Here is a 17,500-nt window from a genome sequence, read left to right as displayed (position 1 = left end):
TTCCATCCCTCTCTCCCTCCTCCCCTCACCTTTCCTCTCTCCTCCCTCTCACCCTCCCCCTCCTCCCCTCACCCTCCGGCCCTCTCCCTCCCTCGTCCATCCCTCTCACCCTCCCCCTCCTGCCTTCTCCCTCCCTCATTCCTCCATCCCTCTCTCCCTCCTCCCCTCACCCTCCTGACCTCTCCCTCCCCCATCCCTCCCTCCATCCTCCATCCCTCTCTCCCTCCTCCCCTCCCCATCCCTCCCTCCATCCTCCATCCCTCTCTCCCTCCTCCCCTCACCCTCCTGCCCTTTCCCTCCCCATCCCTCTCTCCCTCCTCCCCTCACCCTCCTGCCCTTTCCCTCCCCATCTCTCTCTCCCTCCTCCCCTCACCCTCCTGCCCTCTCCCTCCCCATCCCTCCCTCCATCCTCCATCCCTCTTTCCCTCCTCCCCTCACGCTCCTGCCCTCTCCCTCCCCCATCCCTCCCTCCATCCTCCATCCCTCTCTCCCTCCTCCCCTCACCCTCCTGCCCTTTCCCTCCCCATCCCTCTCTCCCTCCTCCATCGATCCATCCCTCACCGATACACTCTCCTCGTGAGTCTAGTCTGAAGCCCATGTTACAGTCACAGCGGTAGCTTCCAGGGGAGGGGACACAGCGGCCGTTCAGACACAGGTTCCTGAATACCGCACACATGTTAGTAATGCTGGTACTGATGTTCTGGGTCTGGATGACTGGAGGGGGAGATGTAGTGGAGAGAGGAGTAAAGGAGAGAGAGGGAGAGGATGAGGGAGAGGGATGTAGAGGAGAGAGGGGAAGGAGAGGGAGGGAGAGGATGAGGGAGAGGAATGTAGAGGGGAGAGGGGAAGGAGAGAGAAGGAGAGAGAGTGAGAGGGATATAGTGTGGAGAGGGGGAAAGGAGAGAGATGGAGAGGATGAGGGAGAGGGATGTAGAGGGGAGAGGGGAAGGAGAGAGAAGGAGAGAGAGTGAGAGGGATATAGTGGGGAGAGGGGGAAAGGAGAGAGATGGAGAGGATGAGGGAGAGGGATGTAGAGGGGAGAGGGGAAGGAGAGAGAAGGAGAGAGAGTGAGAGGGATATAGTGGGGAGAGGGGGAAAGGAGAGAGATGGAGAGGATGAGGGAGAGGGATGTAGAGGGGAGAGGGGAAAGGAGAGAGAAGGAGAGAGAGTGAGAGGGATATAGTGGGGAGAGAGGGAAAGGAGAGAGGGAGAGGATGAGGGAGAGGGATGTAGAGGGGAGAGGGGAAGGAGAGAGAAGGAGAGAGAGGGAGAGGGATATAGTGGGGAGAGGGGGAAAGGAGAGAGGGAGAGGATGAGGGAGAGGGATGTAGAGGGGAGTGGGGGAAGGAGAGAGGGGGAGAGGATGAGGGAGAGGGATGTAGAGGGGAGAGGAGTAAAGGAGAGAGAGGGAGAGGATGAGGGAGAGGGATGTAGAGGGGAGAGGGGGAGGAGAGAGGGATGTAGAGGGGAGAGGGGAAGGAGAGAGAAGGAGAGGATGAGGGAGAGGATATAGTGGGGAGAGGGGAAAGGAGAGAGAGGGAGAGGATGAGGGAGAGGGATGTAGAGGGGAGAGGGGAAAGGAGAGAGAAGGAGAGAGAGTGAGAGGGATATAGTGGGGAGAGAGGGAGAGGAGAGAGGGAGAGGATGAGGGAGAGGGATGTAGATTGGAGAGGGGAAAGGAGAGAGAAGGAGAGAGAGGGAGAGGGATATAGTGGGCAGAGAGGGAAAGGAGAGAGAGGGAGAGGATGAGGGAGAGGGATGTAGAGGGGAGAGGGGAAAGGAGAGAGAGGGATAGGGATATAGTGGGGAGAGGGGGAAAGGAGAGAGAAGGAGAGGATGAGGGAGAGGGATGTAGAGGGGAGAGGGGGAAAGGAGAGGAAGGGAGAGGATGAGGGAGAGGGATGCAGAGGGGAGAGGGGAAAGGAGAGGGAGGGAGAGGGATGTAGTGGGGAGAGGGGGAGGAGAGAGGGATGTAGAGGGGAGAGGGGGAGGAGAGAGGGATGTAGAGGGGAGAGGGGAAGGAGAGAGAGGGAGAGGATGAGGGAGAGGGATGTAGTGGGGAGAGGGGGAAAGGAGAGAGAGGGAGAGGATGAGGGAGAGGGATGTAGTGGGGAGAGGGGAAGGAGAGGGAGGGAGAGGATGAGGGAGAGGGATGTAGTGGGGAGAGGGGGAAAGGAGAGAGGGAGAGGGAGAGAGAAAAGGGGGTGAGAAACCCTTACCACATTCATAGTCATAAGAGACACTTCATTACACATGCACCTCTAGTAATGATGTTGACCCACTACTGAAGGATTTCTTAACCATTAAGATTTTAATATGACTCTGATCTTAACATGTGAGGAGGCTTCAGGGGTGAGAGGTGAGGGGTAAGAGGTCAGGGTACTACTTACTGGGTCCAGGGTATTGACCTGGTCCAGGCGGAGGCTGGAAAGGGATTGGTGGTCCTGGGTAGGGTGGTCTTGGGTAGATACCTGGGACCTGGGGAACTCCTGGTCTTCCCCCTCCCCCGCCTGGGAGAGGCCCTCCTCCACCTGGGAGAGGCCCTCCTCCACCTGGGAGAGTCCCTCCCCCGCCTGGGAGAGGCCCCCCCCCTGGACTGGTCTGCACCTGTGTGCACAGCTTCTGGTACTCATCTAGAGCAGAGAGAGAGACACATAGAAATATGACGAAATAGAGAAGAAACATCTACAGCTAAAGTGAAAATGATTGCTGATTGGACATGAGTACTGGGTCAGTACCTACCAGTCCCTGTCATGGGGCACAACTCAGGACTGGACCCGTCTGACCAGCAGCGCCCACTGTCACAGCAGCACTGTATCTTGGTCAGGAGCTGGGAGTTCTGGTTGGCACAACGCCCGTTCAGCAGGCTGGCATAGCAGTACCCACCCCGGGCATCTGGAGAGAGACAAAACCAGACAACACGTGTTTATGCCAAACACATCCTAGAAATACCCACCATGGATATCTAGAGAGAGAACAGGCTATTGGGATTCTGAGTTAAGTGGGGTGAGGGGAAGGGAGTGAGGAAAGAGGAGAGAGGATGGGAGAGAAGGGGGAGAGAGGAAGAGAGACAGAGGAAGATGAGGGGAAGGAGAGGGAGGGAGAGAGAGAGGAGGGGATAAAGGAGGGAAGAGGACAAACATCTCAACACAGGGCCAGAGCTTGTTGATGTTCATATTAATGTATAGTATTGGTGGGAAGCAGATAGATATGTCTGGTCCAGCTCTCTCTGTGGAGCGGAAGGCTCATAGCGAACATTCCTTCCTCACAAACATCCTCTCCTGGGGGACTGTGTGTGTGTGTGTGTGTGTGTGTGTGTGTGTGTGTGTGTGTGTGTGTCAATTTGACCACTCTGACCCAAATTCCTGCCGGATCCTTTGTGAGTCGGACTGAACCGATATGGTCCTGATTTACTGCTCTCTCTGGACATATTTGGAGGGGAGTTCCTGGTGTGTGTGTGTGTGTGTGTGTGTGTTGGCGAGGATGTGTGTGCATGTTCCTAACACGCACGGTCATCAACCCCCTGGCCAGTGGACCATTGCTGTTTCTCATTGGCACACACAAACGCACAAGCATACACACACACACAGACACACACACGCAAAACTGAATGCTTCCTCCACACTGTGTGACTACGCAGAGGCACCTGAGACAGAAAGTGTGTGTACAAACCAGTCTGACGTGATGTCTCCTTCAGACAAGAGAATATCATATATCCCTATCCCTGTCTGTCTCTCCATGGTCCTGTCTAGTCAGGATACATCCAGTATATCAGTATCCCTGTGTGTCTCTCCATGGTCCTGTCTAGTCAGGATACATTCAGTATATCAGTATCCCTGTGTGTCTCTCCATGGTCCTGTCTAGTCAGGATACATCCAGTATATCAGTATCCCTGTGTGTCTCTCCATGGTCCTGTCTAGTCAGGATACATTCAGTATATCAGTATCCCTGTCTGTCTCTCCATGGTCCTGTTTAGTCAGGATACATCCAGTATATCAGTATCCCTGTGTGTCTCTCCATGGTCCTGTCTAGTCAGGATACATCCAGTATATCAGTATCCCTGTGTGTCTCTCCATGGTCCTGTCTAGTCAGGATACATTCAGTATATCAGTATCCCTGTCTGTCTCTCCATGGTCCTGTCTAGTCAGTATACATCCAGTATATCCCTATCCCTGACTGTCTCTCCATGGTCCTGTCTAGTCAGGATACATCCAGTATATCAGTATCCCTGTCTGTCTCTCCATGGTCCTGTCTAGTCAGGATACATCCAGTATATCACTATCCTAGTCTCCCTGTCTGACTCCCTGTCTGTCTCCCTGTCTGTCTCCCTGTTTCTCTCTTTCTCCAGCCCCCTTGTCTACCCATGCTGGGTTTATTATTGTCAATAGATCAGCTGTGCTGAGAAGCAGAATGATGTGCTAGCAGAGGTAGAAGAAAGCAGAGGTGGAAAACAGACAAATGGCAACAGAAGAAGTGTCTGTCTGGTCTCCATACTAACAGACCTGTCTGTCTGCATGGTCTCTCATGGTGTGCAGAGTTGTGTTTAAGGCATTAGCCAGAGACAGAAAGAGAGAGAGAGAGAGAGAGAGAGAGAGAGGGAGAGAGAGAGAGAGAGACAGCGAGAGGGTGAGAGAGACTGAAAGAGAGAGAGACAGAGAGAGAAAGCTCTTTCGCAGCTCCTATAATGAAGCAGCAGGAAGAAGGAGGTATGCAGGTATGCACAGTGAGCACAGTGTGACATTACACCCCCCATCTCCTCTACTCTGTTCTCCTTCACTCTGCATTCAGAGAAAATAGCTCATTGTAGTGGAATTAGAGTGAAGCGACTACTGACCTAAATACTAACGGCTGGAAGTCTGGACAACGTTCAACTCCCCTCTCTCTTCCCTCTGCTCTCTGCCTCAGCCAGTGAGGAAGGACGGGGGAAGAGAGAGGGGGTAGAGAGAAAGATACACAGAGAGGGAGAGAGAGGAGAGCAAGAGAGAGAGAGAGTTGAGCCGTGGCCAGCCTAGCAGACTGTAGTGCTAAAGGCTCCTCATTACCAGACTTATTGACTTACAGGGACCAGACTCTCTCTCTCTCTCTGTCTCTCCCTCTCTGACATTCTCTCTCTGGCTGGCTAAAGAACAGCTGGTAGAGTTCCAGGTAGAGAGCAGAGTAAACAACAGCTGGTAGAGTTCCAGGTAGAGAGCAGAGTAAACAACAGCTGGTAGAGTTCCAGGTAGAGAGCAGAGTAAACAACAGCTGGTAGAGTTCCAGGTAGAGAGCAGAGTAAACAACAGCTGGTAGAGTTCCAGGTAGAGAGCAGAGTAAAGAACAGCTGGTAGAGTTCCAGGTAGAGAGCAGAGTAAACAACAGCTGGTAGAGTTCCAGGTAGAGAGCAGAGTAAACAACAGCTGGTAGAGCTCCAGGTAGAGAGCAGAGTAAATAACAGCTGGTAGAGTTCCAGGTAGAGAGCAGAGTAAACAACAGCTGGTAGAGTTCCAGGTAGAGAGCAGAGTAAAGAACAGCTGGTAGAGTTCCAGGTAGAGAGCAGAGTAAACAACAGCTGGTAGAGTTCCAGGTAGAGAGCAGAGTAAATAACAGCTGGTAGAGTTCCAGGTAGAGGGCAGAGTAAACAACAGCTGGTAGAGTTCCAGGTAGAGAGCAGAGTAAAGAACAGCTGGTAGAGTTCCAGGTAGAGAGCAGAGTAAACAACAGCTGGTAGAGTTCCAGGTAGAGAGCAGAGTAAACAACCGCTGGTAGAGTTCCAGGTAGAGAGCAGAGTAAACAACAGCTGGTAGAGTTCCAGGTAGAGAGCAGAGTAAAACCAGGCTGCTGGTACAGTATGGAGGAGGAGGCTTACCTATACACCTGGAGCCATCCACTGGAGTGTAGTAGCCCTGAGAACACCTGCAGAAGTAACTGCCCACCGTGTTGGAACACTCTCCTCCACTACACAGACCTGGGATGCTAGAACACTCATCTAGATCTGGAGAGAGGAGAGGAGAGGAGAGGAGAGGAGAGGAGAGGAGAGGAGAGGAGAGGAGAGGAGAGGAGAGGAGAGGAGGGGAGAGGAGAGGAGAGGAGAGGAGAGGAGAGGAGAGGAGAGGAGAGGAGAGGAGAGGAGAGGAGAGGAGAGGAGAGGAGAGGAGAGGCATAAATCGTTATTATTACCAAATTGCAATGTGTTTCACAGCATGTAGACATACAGACAACAACTGTGGTGATAATCAACTGTGACAAGACTAAAGTGGACTGGACTGCAGCGTTTAAGAGCGCGGCTTCAACACGTTAGCCATGACAATGTGAAGAACTGTGTCACAGGATATTGGAGTGTTTATTGTAGTGTATATTGGAGTGTTTGTCAGACAGCTAACCACTGACTGTATTTCACATCCATGGCAGTTCAGAAATATATCTGAAACGGTTTTGACACAGGCCAGTTTTCCTGACATTATTTCTGGGCATAAAACCGTGCATACTTTTACCCTGCAAATTAGCACTACAAACCCTGCAGAACACTGAAAAGCAACCCTGCTCTGGCTGCTGGTCTGAATCAGTCCTGTTACAACTTGTCTGTCTTCTTTGTTAATGGGCCAATATTATTCACAGTTTTAATATCTGCTAGAATAAGGCTTTATTCATGTAAGTCTCAAGGAAACACTCAGAGCAGGTTTTTATTCTGAAGAGTCTGGTTCTTTAACAGGACAGTCATAATATAACCTCCGTCTTCTGGTGTTCCACAGAGGGACGGCCATGCTCTCACACCTGGGTTCAAATAGTACTGAAACAGAGGGACGGCCATGCTCTCACACCTGGGTTCAAATAGTACTGAAACAGAGGGACGGCCATGCTCTCACACCTGGGTTCAAATAGTACTGAAACAGAGGGACGGCCATGTTCTCACACCTGGGTTCAAATAGTACTGAAACAGAGTAACGGCCATGCTCTCACACCTGGGTTCAAATAGTACTGAAACAGAGGGACGGCCATGCTCTCACACCTGGGTTCAAATAGTACTGAAACAGAGGGACGGCCATGCTCTCACACCTGGGTTCAAATAGTACTGAAACAGAGGGATGGCCATGCTCTCACACCTGGGTTCAAATAGTACTGAAACAGAGGGACGGCCATGCTCTCACACCTGGGTTCAAATAGTACTGAAACAGAGGGACGGCCATGCTCTCACACCTGGGTTCAAATAGTACTGAAACAGAGGGATGGCCATGCTCTCACACCTGGGTTCAAATAGTACTGAAACAGAGGGACGGCCATGCTCTCACACCTGGGTTCAAATAGTACTGAAACAGAGGGACGGCCATGCTCTCACACCTGGGTTCAAATAGTACTGAAACAGAGGGACGGCCATGCTCTCACACCTGGGTTCAAATAGTACTGAAACAGAGGGACGGCCATGCTCTCACACCTGGGTTCAAATAGTACTGAAACAGAGGGACGGCCATGCTCTCACACCTGGGTTCAAATAGTACTGAAACAGAGGGACGGCCATGCTCTCACACCTGGGTTCAAATAGTACTGAAACAGAGGGACGGCCATGTTCTCACACCTGGGTTCAAATAGTACTGAAACAGAGGGACGGCCATGCTCTCAGACCTGGGTACTGAAAATAATTTCAAAAGCTGTATCTGTGCTTGATTGAGCCTTTAGCAACGGAGCAAATAGGAAAGTCACAACCCCCACCCACCTGGAACTCCAGACAAGGCTAAAACAAACGCTCAACAAACGCTCAACAAATGCTCAACAAACGCTCAACAAACGCTAAATGATTTCAAATCAAATGTATTTATAAAGCCCTTCTTACATCAGCTGATGTCACAAAGTGCTGTACAGAAACCCAGCCTAAAACCCCAAACAGCAAGCAATGCAGGTGTAGAAGCACGGTGGCTAGGAAAAACTCCCTAGAAAGGCCAGAACCTAGAGAGGAACCAGGCTATGAGGGGCTATGAGGGGTGGCCAGTCCTCTTCTGGCTGTGCTGGGTGGAGATTATAACAGAACATGGCCAAGATGTTCAAATGTTCCTAGATGACCAGCAGGGTCAAATAATAATAATCACAGTGGTTGTCGAGGGTACAACAGGTCAGCACCTCAGGAGTAAATGTATTTGAGCCCAGGTCTGCATTCTGTACCACTCTGCTAGGACGACCATAGATGAATGTGTCTGCATTCTGTACCACTCTGCTAGGACGACCATAGATGAATGTGTCTGCATTCTGTACCACTCTGCTAGGGCGACCATAGATGAATGTGTCTGCATTCTGTACCACTCTGCTAGGCCGACCATAGATGAATGTGTCTGCATTCTGTACCACTCTGCTAGGACGACCATAGATGAATGTGTCTGCATTCTGTACCACTCTGCTAGGGCGACCATAGATGAATGTGTCTGCATTCTGTACCACTCTGCTAGGACGACCATAGATGAATGTGTCTGCATTCTGTACCACTCTGCTAGGACGACCATAGATGAATGTGTCTGCATTCTGTACCACTCTGCTAGGGCGACCATAGATGAATGTGTCTGCATTCTGTACCACTCTGCTAGGACGACCATAGATGAATGTGTCTGCATTCTGTACCACTCTGCTAGGACGACCATAGATGAATGTGTCTGCATTCTGTACCACTCTGCTAGGACGACCATAGATGAATGTGTCTGCATTCTGTACCACTCTGCTAGGACGACCATAGATGAATGTGTCTGCATTCTGTACCACTCTGCTAGGACGACCATAGATGAATGTGTCTGCATTCTGTACCACTCTGCTAGGACGACCATAGATGAATGTGTCTGCATTCTGTACCACTCTGCTAGGGCGACCATAGATGAATGTGTCTGCATTCTGTACCACTCTGCTAGGACGACCATAGATGAATGTGTCTGCATTCTGTACCACTCTGCTAGGACGACCATAGATGAATGTGTCTGCATTCTGTACCACTCTGCTAGGACGACCATAGATGAATGTGTCTGCATTCTGTACCACTCTGCTAGGACGACCATAGATGAATGTGTCTGCATTCTGTACCACTCTGCTAGGACGACCATAGATGAATGTGTCTGCATTCTGTACCACTCTGCTAGGATGACCATAGATGAATGTGTCTGCATTCTGTACCACTCTGCTAGGACGACCATAGATGAATGTGTCTGCATTCTGTACCACTCTGCTAGGACGACCATAGATGAATGTGTCTGCATTCTGTACCACTCTGCTAGGACGACCATAGATGAATGTGTCTGCATTCTGTACCACTCTGCTAGGACGACCATAGATGAATGTGTCTGCATTCTGTACCACTCTGCTAGGACGACCATAGATGAATGTGTCTGCATTCTGTACCACTCTGCTAGGACGACCATAGATGAATGTGTCTGCATTCTGTACCACTCTGCTAGGCCGACCATAGATTAATGTGTCTGCATTCTGTACCACTCTGCTAGGACGACCATAGATGAATGTGTCTCTATTCAGCCCTCACCAAGGGTAGGTCCTCACACTGACATGAAGAGAGTTAGATCTGTAGTTCAATCTGCTCCTTTAAATGTACATTAAACCAGATGAAGTCTGCTCTGATTCAATTCAATCAAATGAAATGAAGTGGCTTAGAGAAAGTAGAGAGCAGGTTTGATTTAATGAGGGATAATGTCAGAGTAGTGTATGGAGGTAGTGATGTAGGGGATGTGTGTGGTCTGTTTCCCTACACTGATCATTATAACATCCTGACTGACGCTGCAACAACCACAACTCATCCCAAACGCCTTTCAACTCTGGCTTTTACCGGATACAATTAGGGAATGTCAAACTAACAAAGTTATTTGAAATCCCAGAGTCTGGGTGACAGGGAGAAATGAAAGAAGTACATTGTATCTAGTGGATGTGACACAGTAGCCCTGAGGACGTTCAGAGTGAACACTAACTGTATGCTGAATAAACATATTCCTTATACTGAGTAAAGTTGACTCCTTACACTGAATATTTGCTTCTGACAAAATATGACCTTTAAATGACCTTTAAATGTTCTGATATACATGTAAGTATGAGTCTGAGTCTGACTTGTGTGTGTGTGTGTGTGTATGCGCGCGCATGTGTGTGTGTGCATGTGTGTGTGCTTGCGCATGTGTGTGTGTGTGCGTGCGTGTGTGTGTGTGGTCTTACCTTCACATTTCTGTGTGATCTCATTGAACTTGTGTCCAGCAGGACATTTACACTGGAAGGATCCCACAGTGTTGATACAGTTCCCACCCTGACACAGACCTGGGATGGCCTGGCACTCATCCACATCTACACACACAGAACACACTGTTAGCAACACAGTATACACACATATGTTTACTTTACTATCCTTGTGGAGACCAAACAATGTATTCCCAATCAAAACCCTATTTTTACTAACCCTAACACTTAACCTAACTCTAACCCCAAACTCTAACCCTAAACCTAACCCCTAACCCTATCCCTAATTCTAACCCTAACCCCTAACCCTAACCCCAAACTCTAACCCTAAACCTAACCCCTAACCCTATCCCTAATTCTAACCCTAACCCCTAACTCTAACCCCAAACTCTAACCCTAAACCTAACCCCTAACTCTATCCCTAATTCTAACCCTAACCCCTAACCCTAACCCCAAACTCTAACCCTAAACCTAACCCCTAACCCTATCCCTAATTCTAACCCCTAACCCTAACCCTAAACTCTAACCCTAAACCTAACCCCTAACCCTATCCCTAGTTCTTACCCTTACCCTAATCCCTAACCCTAACCCCAAACTCTAACCCTAATCCCTAACCCATAACCCCTAACCCTTAACCCTATCCCTAATTCTAACCCTAACCCTAACCTCTAACCCTAACCCTAACCCTTACCCCTAACCCTTACCCCTAACCCTAACCCTATCCCTAATTCTTACCCTAACCCTAAACCTAATCCCTAACCCTAACCCCAAACTCTAACCCTGAACCTAACCCCTAACCCTATCCCTAATTCTAACCCTAAACCAAACCCCTAACCCTATGCCTAACCCTAACCCTTACCCCTAACCCTAATTCTAACCCTAACCATAAATCTAACCCTAACCCTTACCCCTAACCCTATCCCTAATTTTAACCCTAACCCTAACCCTATCCCTAATTTTAACCCTAACCCTAACCCTAACCCTAACCCTAACCCTAGGACTTCTGGTCCCCATAAGGTTAGTAAAACCAAAAACAAACACACACGCTCACACATCCCCACATACTCACCCACCCACATACACCCACACTCATACTGTACACCCACACACCCACACTCATACACCCGCCCACATACACCCACACTCATACACCCACCCACATACACCCACACTCATACAAATGAACAGAATACACAGTCCGTCCCAGTGAGTGAGAGAAGGGTGGAGATCGTCCCAGTGCATGAGAGCAGGGTGGAGATCGTCCCAGTGAGTGAGAGCAGGGTGGAGATCGTCCCAGTGAGTGAGAGCAGGGTGGAGATCGTCCCAGTGAGTGAGAGCAGGGTGGAGATCGTCCCAGTGCATTAGAGTAGGGTGGAGATTGTCCCAGTGCGTGAGAGCAGGGTGGAGATCGTCCCAGTGCATGAGAGCAGGGTGGAGATCGTCCCAGTGAGTGAGAGAAGGGTGGAGATCGTCCCAGTGAGTGAGAGCAGGGTGGAGATCGTCCCAGTGCATGAGAGCAGGGTGGAGATCGTCTCAGTGAGTGAGAGCAGGGTGGAGATCGTCCCAGTGCATGAGAGCAGGGTGGAGATCGTCTCAGTGAGTGAGAGCAGGGTGGAGATCGTCCCAGTGCATGAGAGCAGGGTGGAGATCATCTCAGTGAGTGAGAGCAGGGTGGAGATCGTCTCAGTGAGTGAGAGCAGGGTGGAGATCGTCCCAGTGCATGAGAGCAGGGTGGAGATCGTCTCAGTGAGTGAGAGCAGGGTGGAGATCGTCCCAGTGCGTTAGAGCAGGGTGGAGATAGTCCCAGTGCGTTAGAGCAGGGTGGAGATAGTCCCAGTGAGTGAGAGCAGGGTGGAGATCGTCCCAGTGAGTGAGAGTAGGGTGGAGATCGATCGTCCCAGTGCGTTAGAGCAGGGTGGAGATCGTCCCAGTGCGTTAGAGCAGGGTGGAGATCGTCCCAGTACGTGAGATCTTCTTGTTTAGAGTTCTCTTGGGGTTGTGTATGTCTGAGCTCACACACTCACTCTTCCAAACACTTACCATCCCAACCTTGCTCTGTATGCATATGCACACACACACACACACACACACACACACACACACACACACACAGGGAGTAGTAAATCAGAGTACAGCCTCTGCTATGCTACGTCCCTCAGCCAGACGAGGAGAGAGAGAAGAGAGGGTAGAATAGAGAAAAAGAGACCCTGTCCTTAGGTCTCAGCTTCTATCCTCAGCCTCAGGCACTCAGCCCCTGTCCTCAGGCCCTCAGCCCCTGTCCTCAGGCCTCAGCCCCTGTCCTCAGGCCTCAGCCTCTGTCATCAGGCCTCAGCCCCTGTTCTCAGGCCTCAGCCCCTGTCCTCAGGCCTCAGCTCCTGTCCTCAGGCCTCAGCCTTGATAACAGTCATCTATAGTCTCTTCACTCAGTCCAGCTTGATAACAGTCATCTATAATATCTTCACTCTGTCCAGCTTGATCAGGCCTCAGCCTCTGTCCTCAGGCCTCAGCCTATGTCCTCAGGCCTCAGCCCCTGTCCTCAGGTCTCAGCTCCTGTCCTCAGGCCTCAGCCTTGATAACAGTCATCTATAGTCTCCTCACTCTGTCCAGCTTGATAACAGCCACCTATAGTCTCTTCACTGGACCATCAGGCCTGGACCATAATGTTGTTGGGTCAGGGCTGGACCATAATGTTGTTGGGTCAGGGCTGGACCATAATGTTGTTGGGTCTAGGTCAGGGCTGGACCATAATGTTGTTGGGTCTGGGTCAGGGCAGGACCATAATGTTGTTGGGTCAGGGCTGGACCATAATGTTGTTGGGTCAGGGTCAGGGCTGGACCATAATGTTGTTGGGTCAGGGCTGGACCATAATGTTGTTGGGTCAGGGCTTGACCATAATGTTGTTGGGTCAGGGCTGGACCATAATGTTGTTGGGTCTGGGTCAGGGCTTGACCATAATGTTGTTGGGTCAGCGCTGGACCATAATGGACCATAATGTTGTTGGGTCAGGGCTTGACCATAATGTTGTTGGGTCTGGGTCAGGACTGTACCATAATGTTGTTGGGTCAAGGCTGGACCATAATGTTGTTGGGTCAGGGCTTGACCATAATGTTGTTGGGTCAGGGCTGGACCATAATGTTGTTGGGTCTGGGTCAGGGCTTGACCATAATGTTGTTGGGTCCGCGCTGGACCATAATGGACCATAATGTTGTTGGGTCAGGGCTGGACCATAATGTTGTTGGGTATAGGTCGGGGCTTGACCATAATGTTGTTGGGTCGGGGCTGGACCATAATGTTGTTGGGTCAGAGCTTGACCATAATGTTGTTGGGTCAGAACTGGACCATAATGTTGTTGGGTCGGGGCTGGACCATAATGTTGTTGGGTCGGGGCTGGACCATAATGTTGTTGGGTCGGGGCTGGACCATAATGTTGTTGGGTCGGGGCTGGACCATAATGTTGTTGGGTCGGGGCTGGACCATAATGTTGTTGGGTCGGGGCTGGACCATAATGTTGTTGGGTCAGGGCTGGACCATAATGTTGTTGGGTCGGGGCTGGACCATAATGTTGTTGGGTCGGGGCTGGACCATAATGTTATTGGGTCAGGGCTGGACCATAATGGACCATAATGTTGTTGGGTCAGGGCTGGAGCATAATGTTATTGGGTCAGGGCTGGACCATAATGTTGTTGGGTCAGGGCTGGACCATAATGTTGTTGGGTCAGGGCTGGACCATAATGTTGTTGGGTCTGGGTCAGGGCTGGACCATAATGTTGTTCTGGGTCAGAACTGGACCATAAGGTTGTTGGGTCTGGGTCAGGGCTGGACCATAATGTTGTTGGGTCTGGGTCAGAACTGGACCATAATGTTGTTGGGTCAGGGCTGGACCATAATGTTGTAGGGTCTGGGTCAGAACTGGACCATAATGTTGTTGGGTCTGGGTCAGGGCTGGCCCATAATGTTGTTGGGTCTGGGTCAGGGCTGGACCATAATGTTGTTCTGGGTCAGAACTGGACCATAATGTTGTTGGGTCTGGGTCAGGGCTGGACCATAATGTTGTTGGGTCTGGGTCAGAACTGGACCATAATGTTGTTCTGGGTCAGGGCTGGACCATAATGTTGTTGGGTCTGGGTCAGAACTGGACCATAATGTTGTTCTGGGTCAGAACTGGACCATAATGTTGAACTGGGTTAGGGCTGGACCACAATGTTGTTGGGTCTGAGTCAGAACTGGACCATAATGTTGTTCTGGGTCAGGGCTGGACCATAATGTTGTTGGGTCTGGGTCAGAACTGGACCATAATGTTGTTCTGGGTCAGAACTGGACCATAATGTTGTTCTGGGTCAGGGCTGGACCATAATGTTGTTGGGTCTGGGTCAGAACTGGAACATAATGTTGTTCTGGGTCAGAACTGGACCATAATGTTGTTGGGTCTGGGTCAGGGCTGGACCATAATGTTGTTGGATCTGGGTCAGAACTGGACCATAATGTTGTTGGGTCTGGGTCAGAACTGGACCATAATGTTGTTGGGTCTGGGTCAGAACTGGACCATAATGTTGTTGGGTCTGGGTCAGAACTGGACCATAATGTTGTTCTGGGTTAGGGCTGGACCATAATGTTGTTGGGTCTGGGTCAGAACTGGACCATAATGTTGTTCTGGGTCAGAACTGGACCATAATGTTGTTCTGGGTTAGGGCTGGACCATAATGTTGTTGGGTCTGGGTCAGACCTGGACCATAATGTTGTTCTGGGTCAGAACTGGACCATAATGTTGTTCTGGGTCAGGGCTGGACCATAATGTTGTTGGGTCTGGGTCAGAACTGAACCATAATGTTGTTGGGTCTGGGTCAGAACTGGACCATAATGTTGTTCTGGGTCAGAACTGGACCATAATGTTGTTCTGGGTTAGGGCTGGACCATAATGTTGTTGGGTCTGGGTCAGACCTGGACCATAATGTTGTTCTGGGTCAGAACTGGACCATAATGTTGTTCTGGGTCAGGGTTGGACCATAATGTTGTTGGGTCTGGGTCAGAACTGGACCATAATGTTGTTGGGTCTGGGTCAGAACTGGACCATAATGTTGTTGGGTCTGGGTCAGAACTGGACCATAATGTTGTTCTGGGTCAGAACTGGACCATAATGTTGTTCTGGGTCAGGGCTGGACCATAATGTTGTTGGGTCTGGGTTAGGGCTGGACCATAATGTTGTTGGGTCTGGGTCAGACCTGGACCATAATGTTGTTCTGGGTCAGAATTGGACCATAATGTTGTTCTGGGTCAGGGCTGGACCATAATGTTGTTGGGTCTGGGTCAGAACTGGACCATAATGTTGTTGGGTCTGGGTCAGAACTGGACCATAATGTTGTTCTGGGTCAGAACTGGACCATAATGTTGTTCTGGGTCAGGGTTGGACCATAATGTTGTTGGGTCTGGGTCAGAACTGGACCATAATGTTGTTGGGTCTGGGTCAGAACTGGACCATAATGTTGTTCTGGGTCAGAACTGGACCATAATGTTGTTGGTCTGGGTCAGGGCTGGACCATAATGTTGTTGGGTCTGGGTCAGAACTGGACCATAATGTTGTTCTGGGTCAGAACTGGACCATAATGTTGTTGGTCTGGGTCGGGGCTGGACCATAATGTTGTTCTGGGTCAGAACTGGACCATAATGTTGTTGGTCTGGGTCGGGGCTGGACCATAATGTTGTTCTGGGTCAGAACTGGACCATAATGTTGTTCTGGGTTAGGGCTGGACCATAATGTTGTTCTGGGTTAGGGCTGGACCATAATGTTGTTGGGTCTGGGTCAGACCTGGACCATAATGTTGTTCTGGGTCAGAACTGGACCATAATGTTGTTGGGTCTGGGTCAGAACTGGACCATAATGTTGTTCTGGGTCAGGGCTGGACCATAATGTTGTTCTGGGTCAGAACTGGACCGTAATGTTGTTGGGTCTGGGTCGGGGCTGTACCATTGCTGTGTTACCGGAAATGAGCTGCTCTCCCACGTGGTGCTGCCACTGACCCGTGTTCCTTTCTCTGACAGCCCCGCCGCGGTGGCTGTCTGCTGGCATTCTTTACCCAGGAGGTACCCTGACACCCAGCCCTCATTTAACCCAATTAACCTAATCCTCTGGATGGGTAAGGGGGGGGGTTACTCTGGGTTAAGATGGAGAAAGAGGGAGAGACGAACACACAGACACACACCTACACTGAACGCAGGTGTGTTACTGTACCTTGACAAGCTCCAGTACGGTGGTTGGGTATAAATCCTCTCCTGCAGGGGTGAGGCTGGGCGGGGCACATCTCACAGGGGTGTCCCCATGCCCTCCCCACGGTGGCACAGCACAGCGTCTTGGTACACACGATGCCCGTCAGCTGGCCCTGGCACATCTGGTTACTCACAGACGCAAAACACGGCCCTGTACGGTAGTCTGGAGAGAAGACACACAAGTGTAACCATGGGAACTAATACTTGCAAGACAATGGAAACAAGACTCATGAACCGCTAACACGACAGACACACACACACACAAACACACACACACAAACACACACACACACACTCACTCGAGTGCACTTTTTGTACAGTTGTGTTCAGGTTCAGATGAGAGTGAAATAAGAGGTTGTACAGGCCTGTTTTATAATCCATAACCATGGAGGTTGTACAGGCCTGTTTTATAATCCATAACCATGGAGGTTGTACAGGCCTGTTTTATAATCCATAACCATGGAGGTTGTACACAGGCCTGTTTTATAATCCATAACCATGGAGGTTGTACAGGCCTGTTTTATAATCCATAACCATGGAGGTTGTACACAGGCCTGTTTTATAATCCATAACCATGGAGGTTGTACACAGGCCTGTTTTATAATCCATAACCATGGAGGTTGTACAGGCCTGTTTTATGATCCATAACCATGGAGGTTGTACACAGGCCTGTTTTATAATCCATAACCATGGAGGTTGTACAGGCCTGTTTTATGATCCATAACCATGGAGGTTGTACAGGCCTGTTTTATAATCCATAACCATGGAGGTTGTACACAGGCCTGTTTTATGATCCATAACCATGGAGGTTGTACACAGGCCTGTTTTATGATCCATAACCATGGAGGTTGTACAGGCCTGTTTTATGATCCATAACCATGGAGGTTGTACACAGGCCTGTTTTATGATCCATAACCATGGAGGTTGTACACAGGCCTGTTTTATGATCCATAACCATGGAGGTTGTACACAGGCCTGTTTTATAATCCATAACCATGGAGGTTGTACACAGGCCTGTTTTATGATCCATAACCATGGAGGTTGTACACAGGCCTGTTTT

At 50.1% G+C, this 17,500-nt stretch overlaps 1 protein-coding gene across 2 annotated transcripts in view; it reads right to left on the bottom strand.

Moving 5' to 3' along the window:
* The window catches only part of LOC110526764 (fibrillin-1), a 161,127-nt gene that overhangs the window by 106,324 nt on the left and 37,303 nt on the right, over positions 1 to 17,500 (bottom strand). For both annotated transcript variants that reach the window (XM_090239009.1, XM_090239010.1), the window contains exons 7-12: positions 16,406 to 16,603; positions 10,162 to 10,287; positions 5,846 to 5,971; positions 2,743 to 2,895; positions 2,391 to 2,633; positions 562 to 714 (exon numbers count right to left, since the gene is read on the bottom strand). In XM_090239009.1, coding sequence (XP_090095135.1) covers positions 562 to 714; positions 2,391 to 2,633; positions 2,743 to 2,895; positions 5,846 to 5,971; positions 10,162 to 10,287; positions 16,406 to 16,603 — 999 coding nt within the window. The remainder of the gene's footprint in view (positions 1 to 561; positions 715 to 2,390; positions 2,634 to 2,742; positions 2,896 to 5,845; positions 5,972 to 10,161; positions 10,288 to 16,405; positions 16,604 to 17,500) is intronic.

This window comes from Oncorhynchus mykiss, chromosome 6 (assembly GCF_057628025.1).
Source record: "Oncorhynchus mykiss isolate SJ-2025 chromosome 6, ASM5762802v1, whole genome shotgun sequence".
In the NCBI taxonomy this organism is placed as follows: domain Eukaryota; kingdom Metazoa; phylum Chordata; class Actinopteri; order Salmoniformes; family Salmonidae; genus Oncorhynchus; species Oncorhynchus mykiss.
The sequence above is the reverse complement of the archived record's forward strand: the minus strand, read 5'-3'. Positions and strand labels throughout refer to the sequence as shown.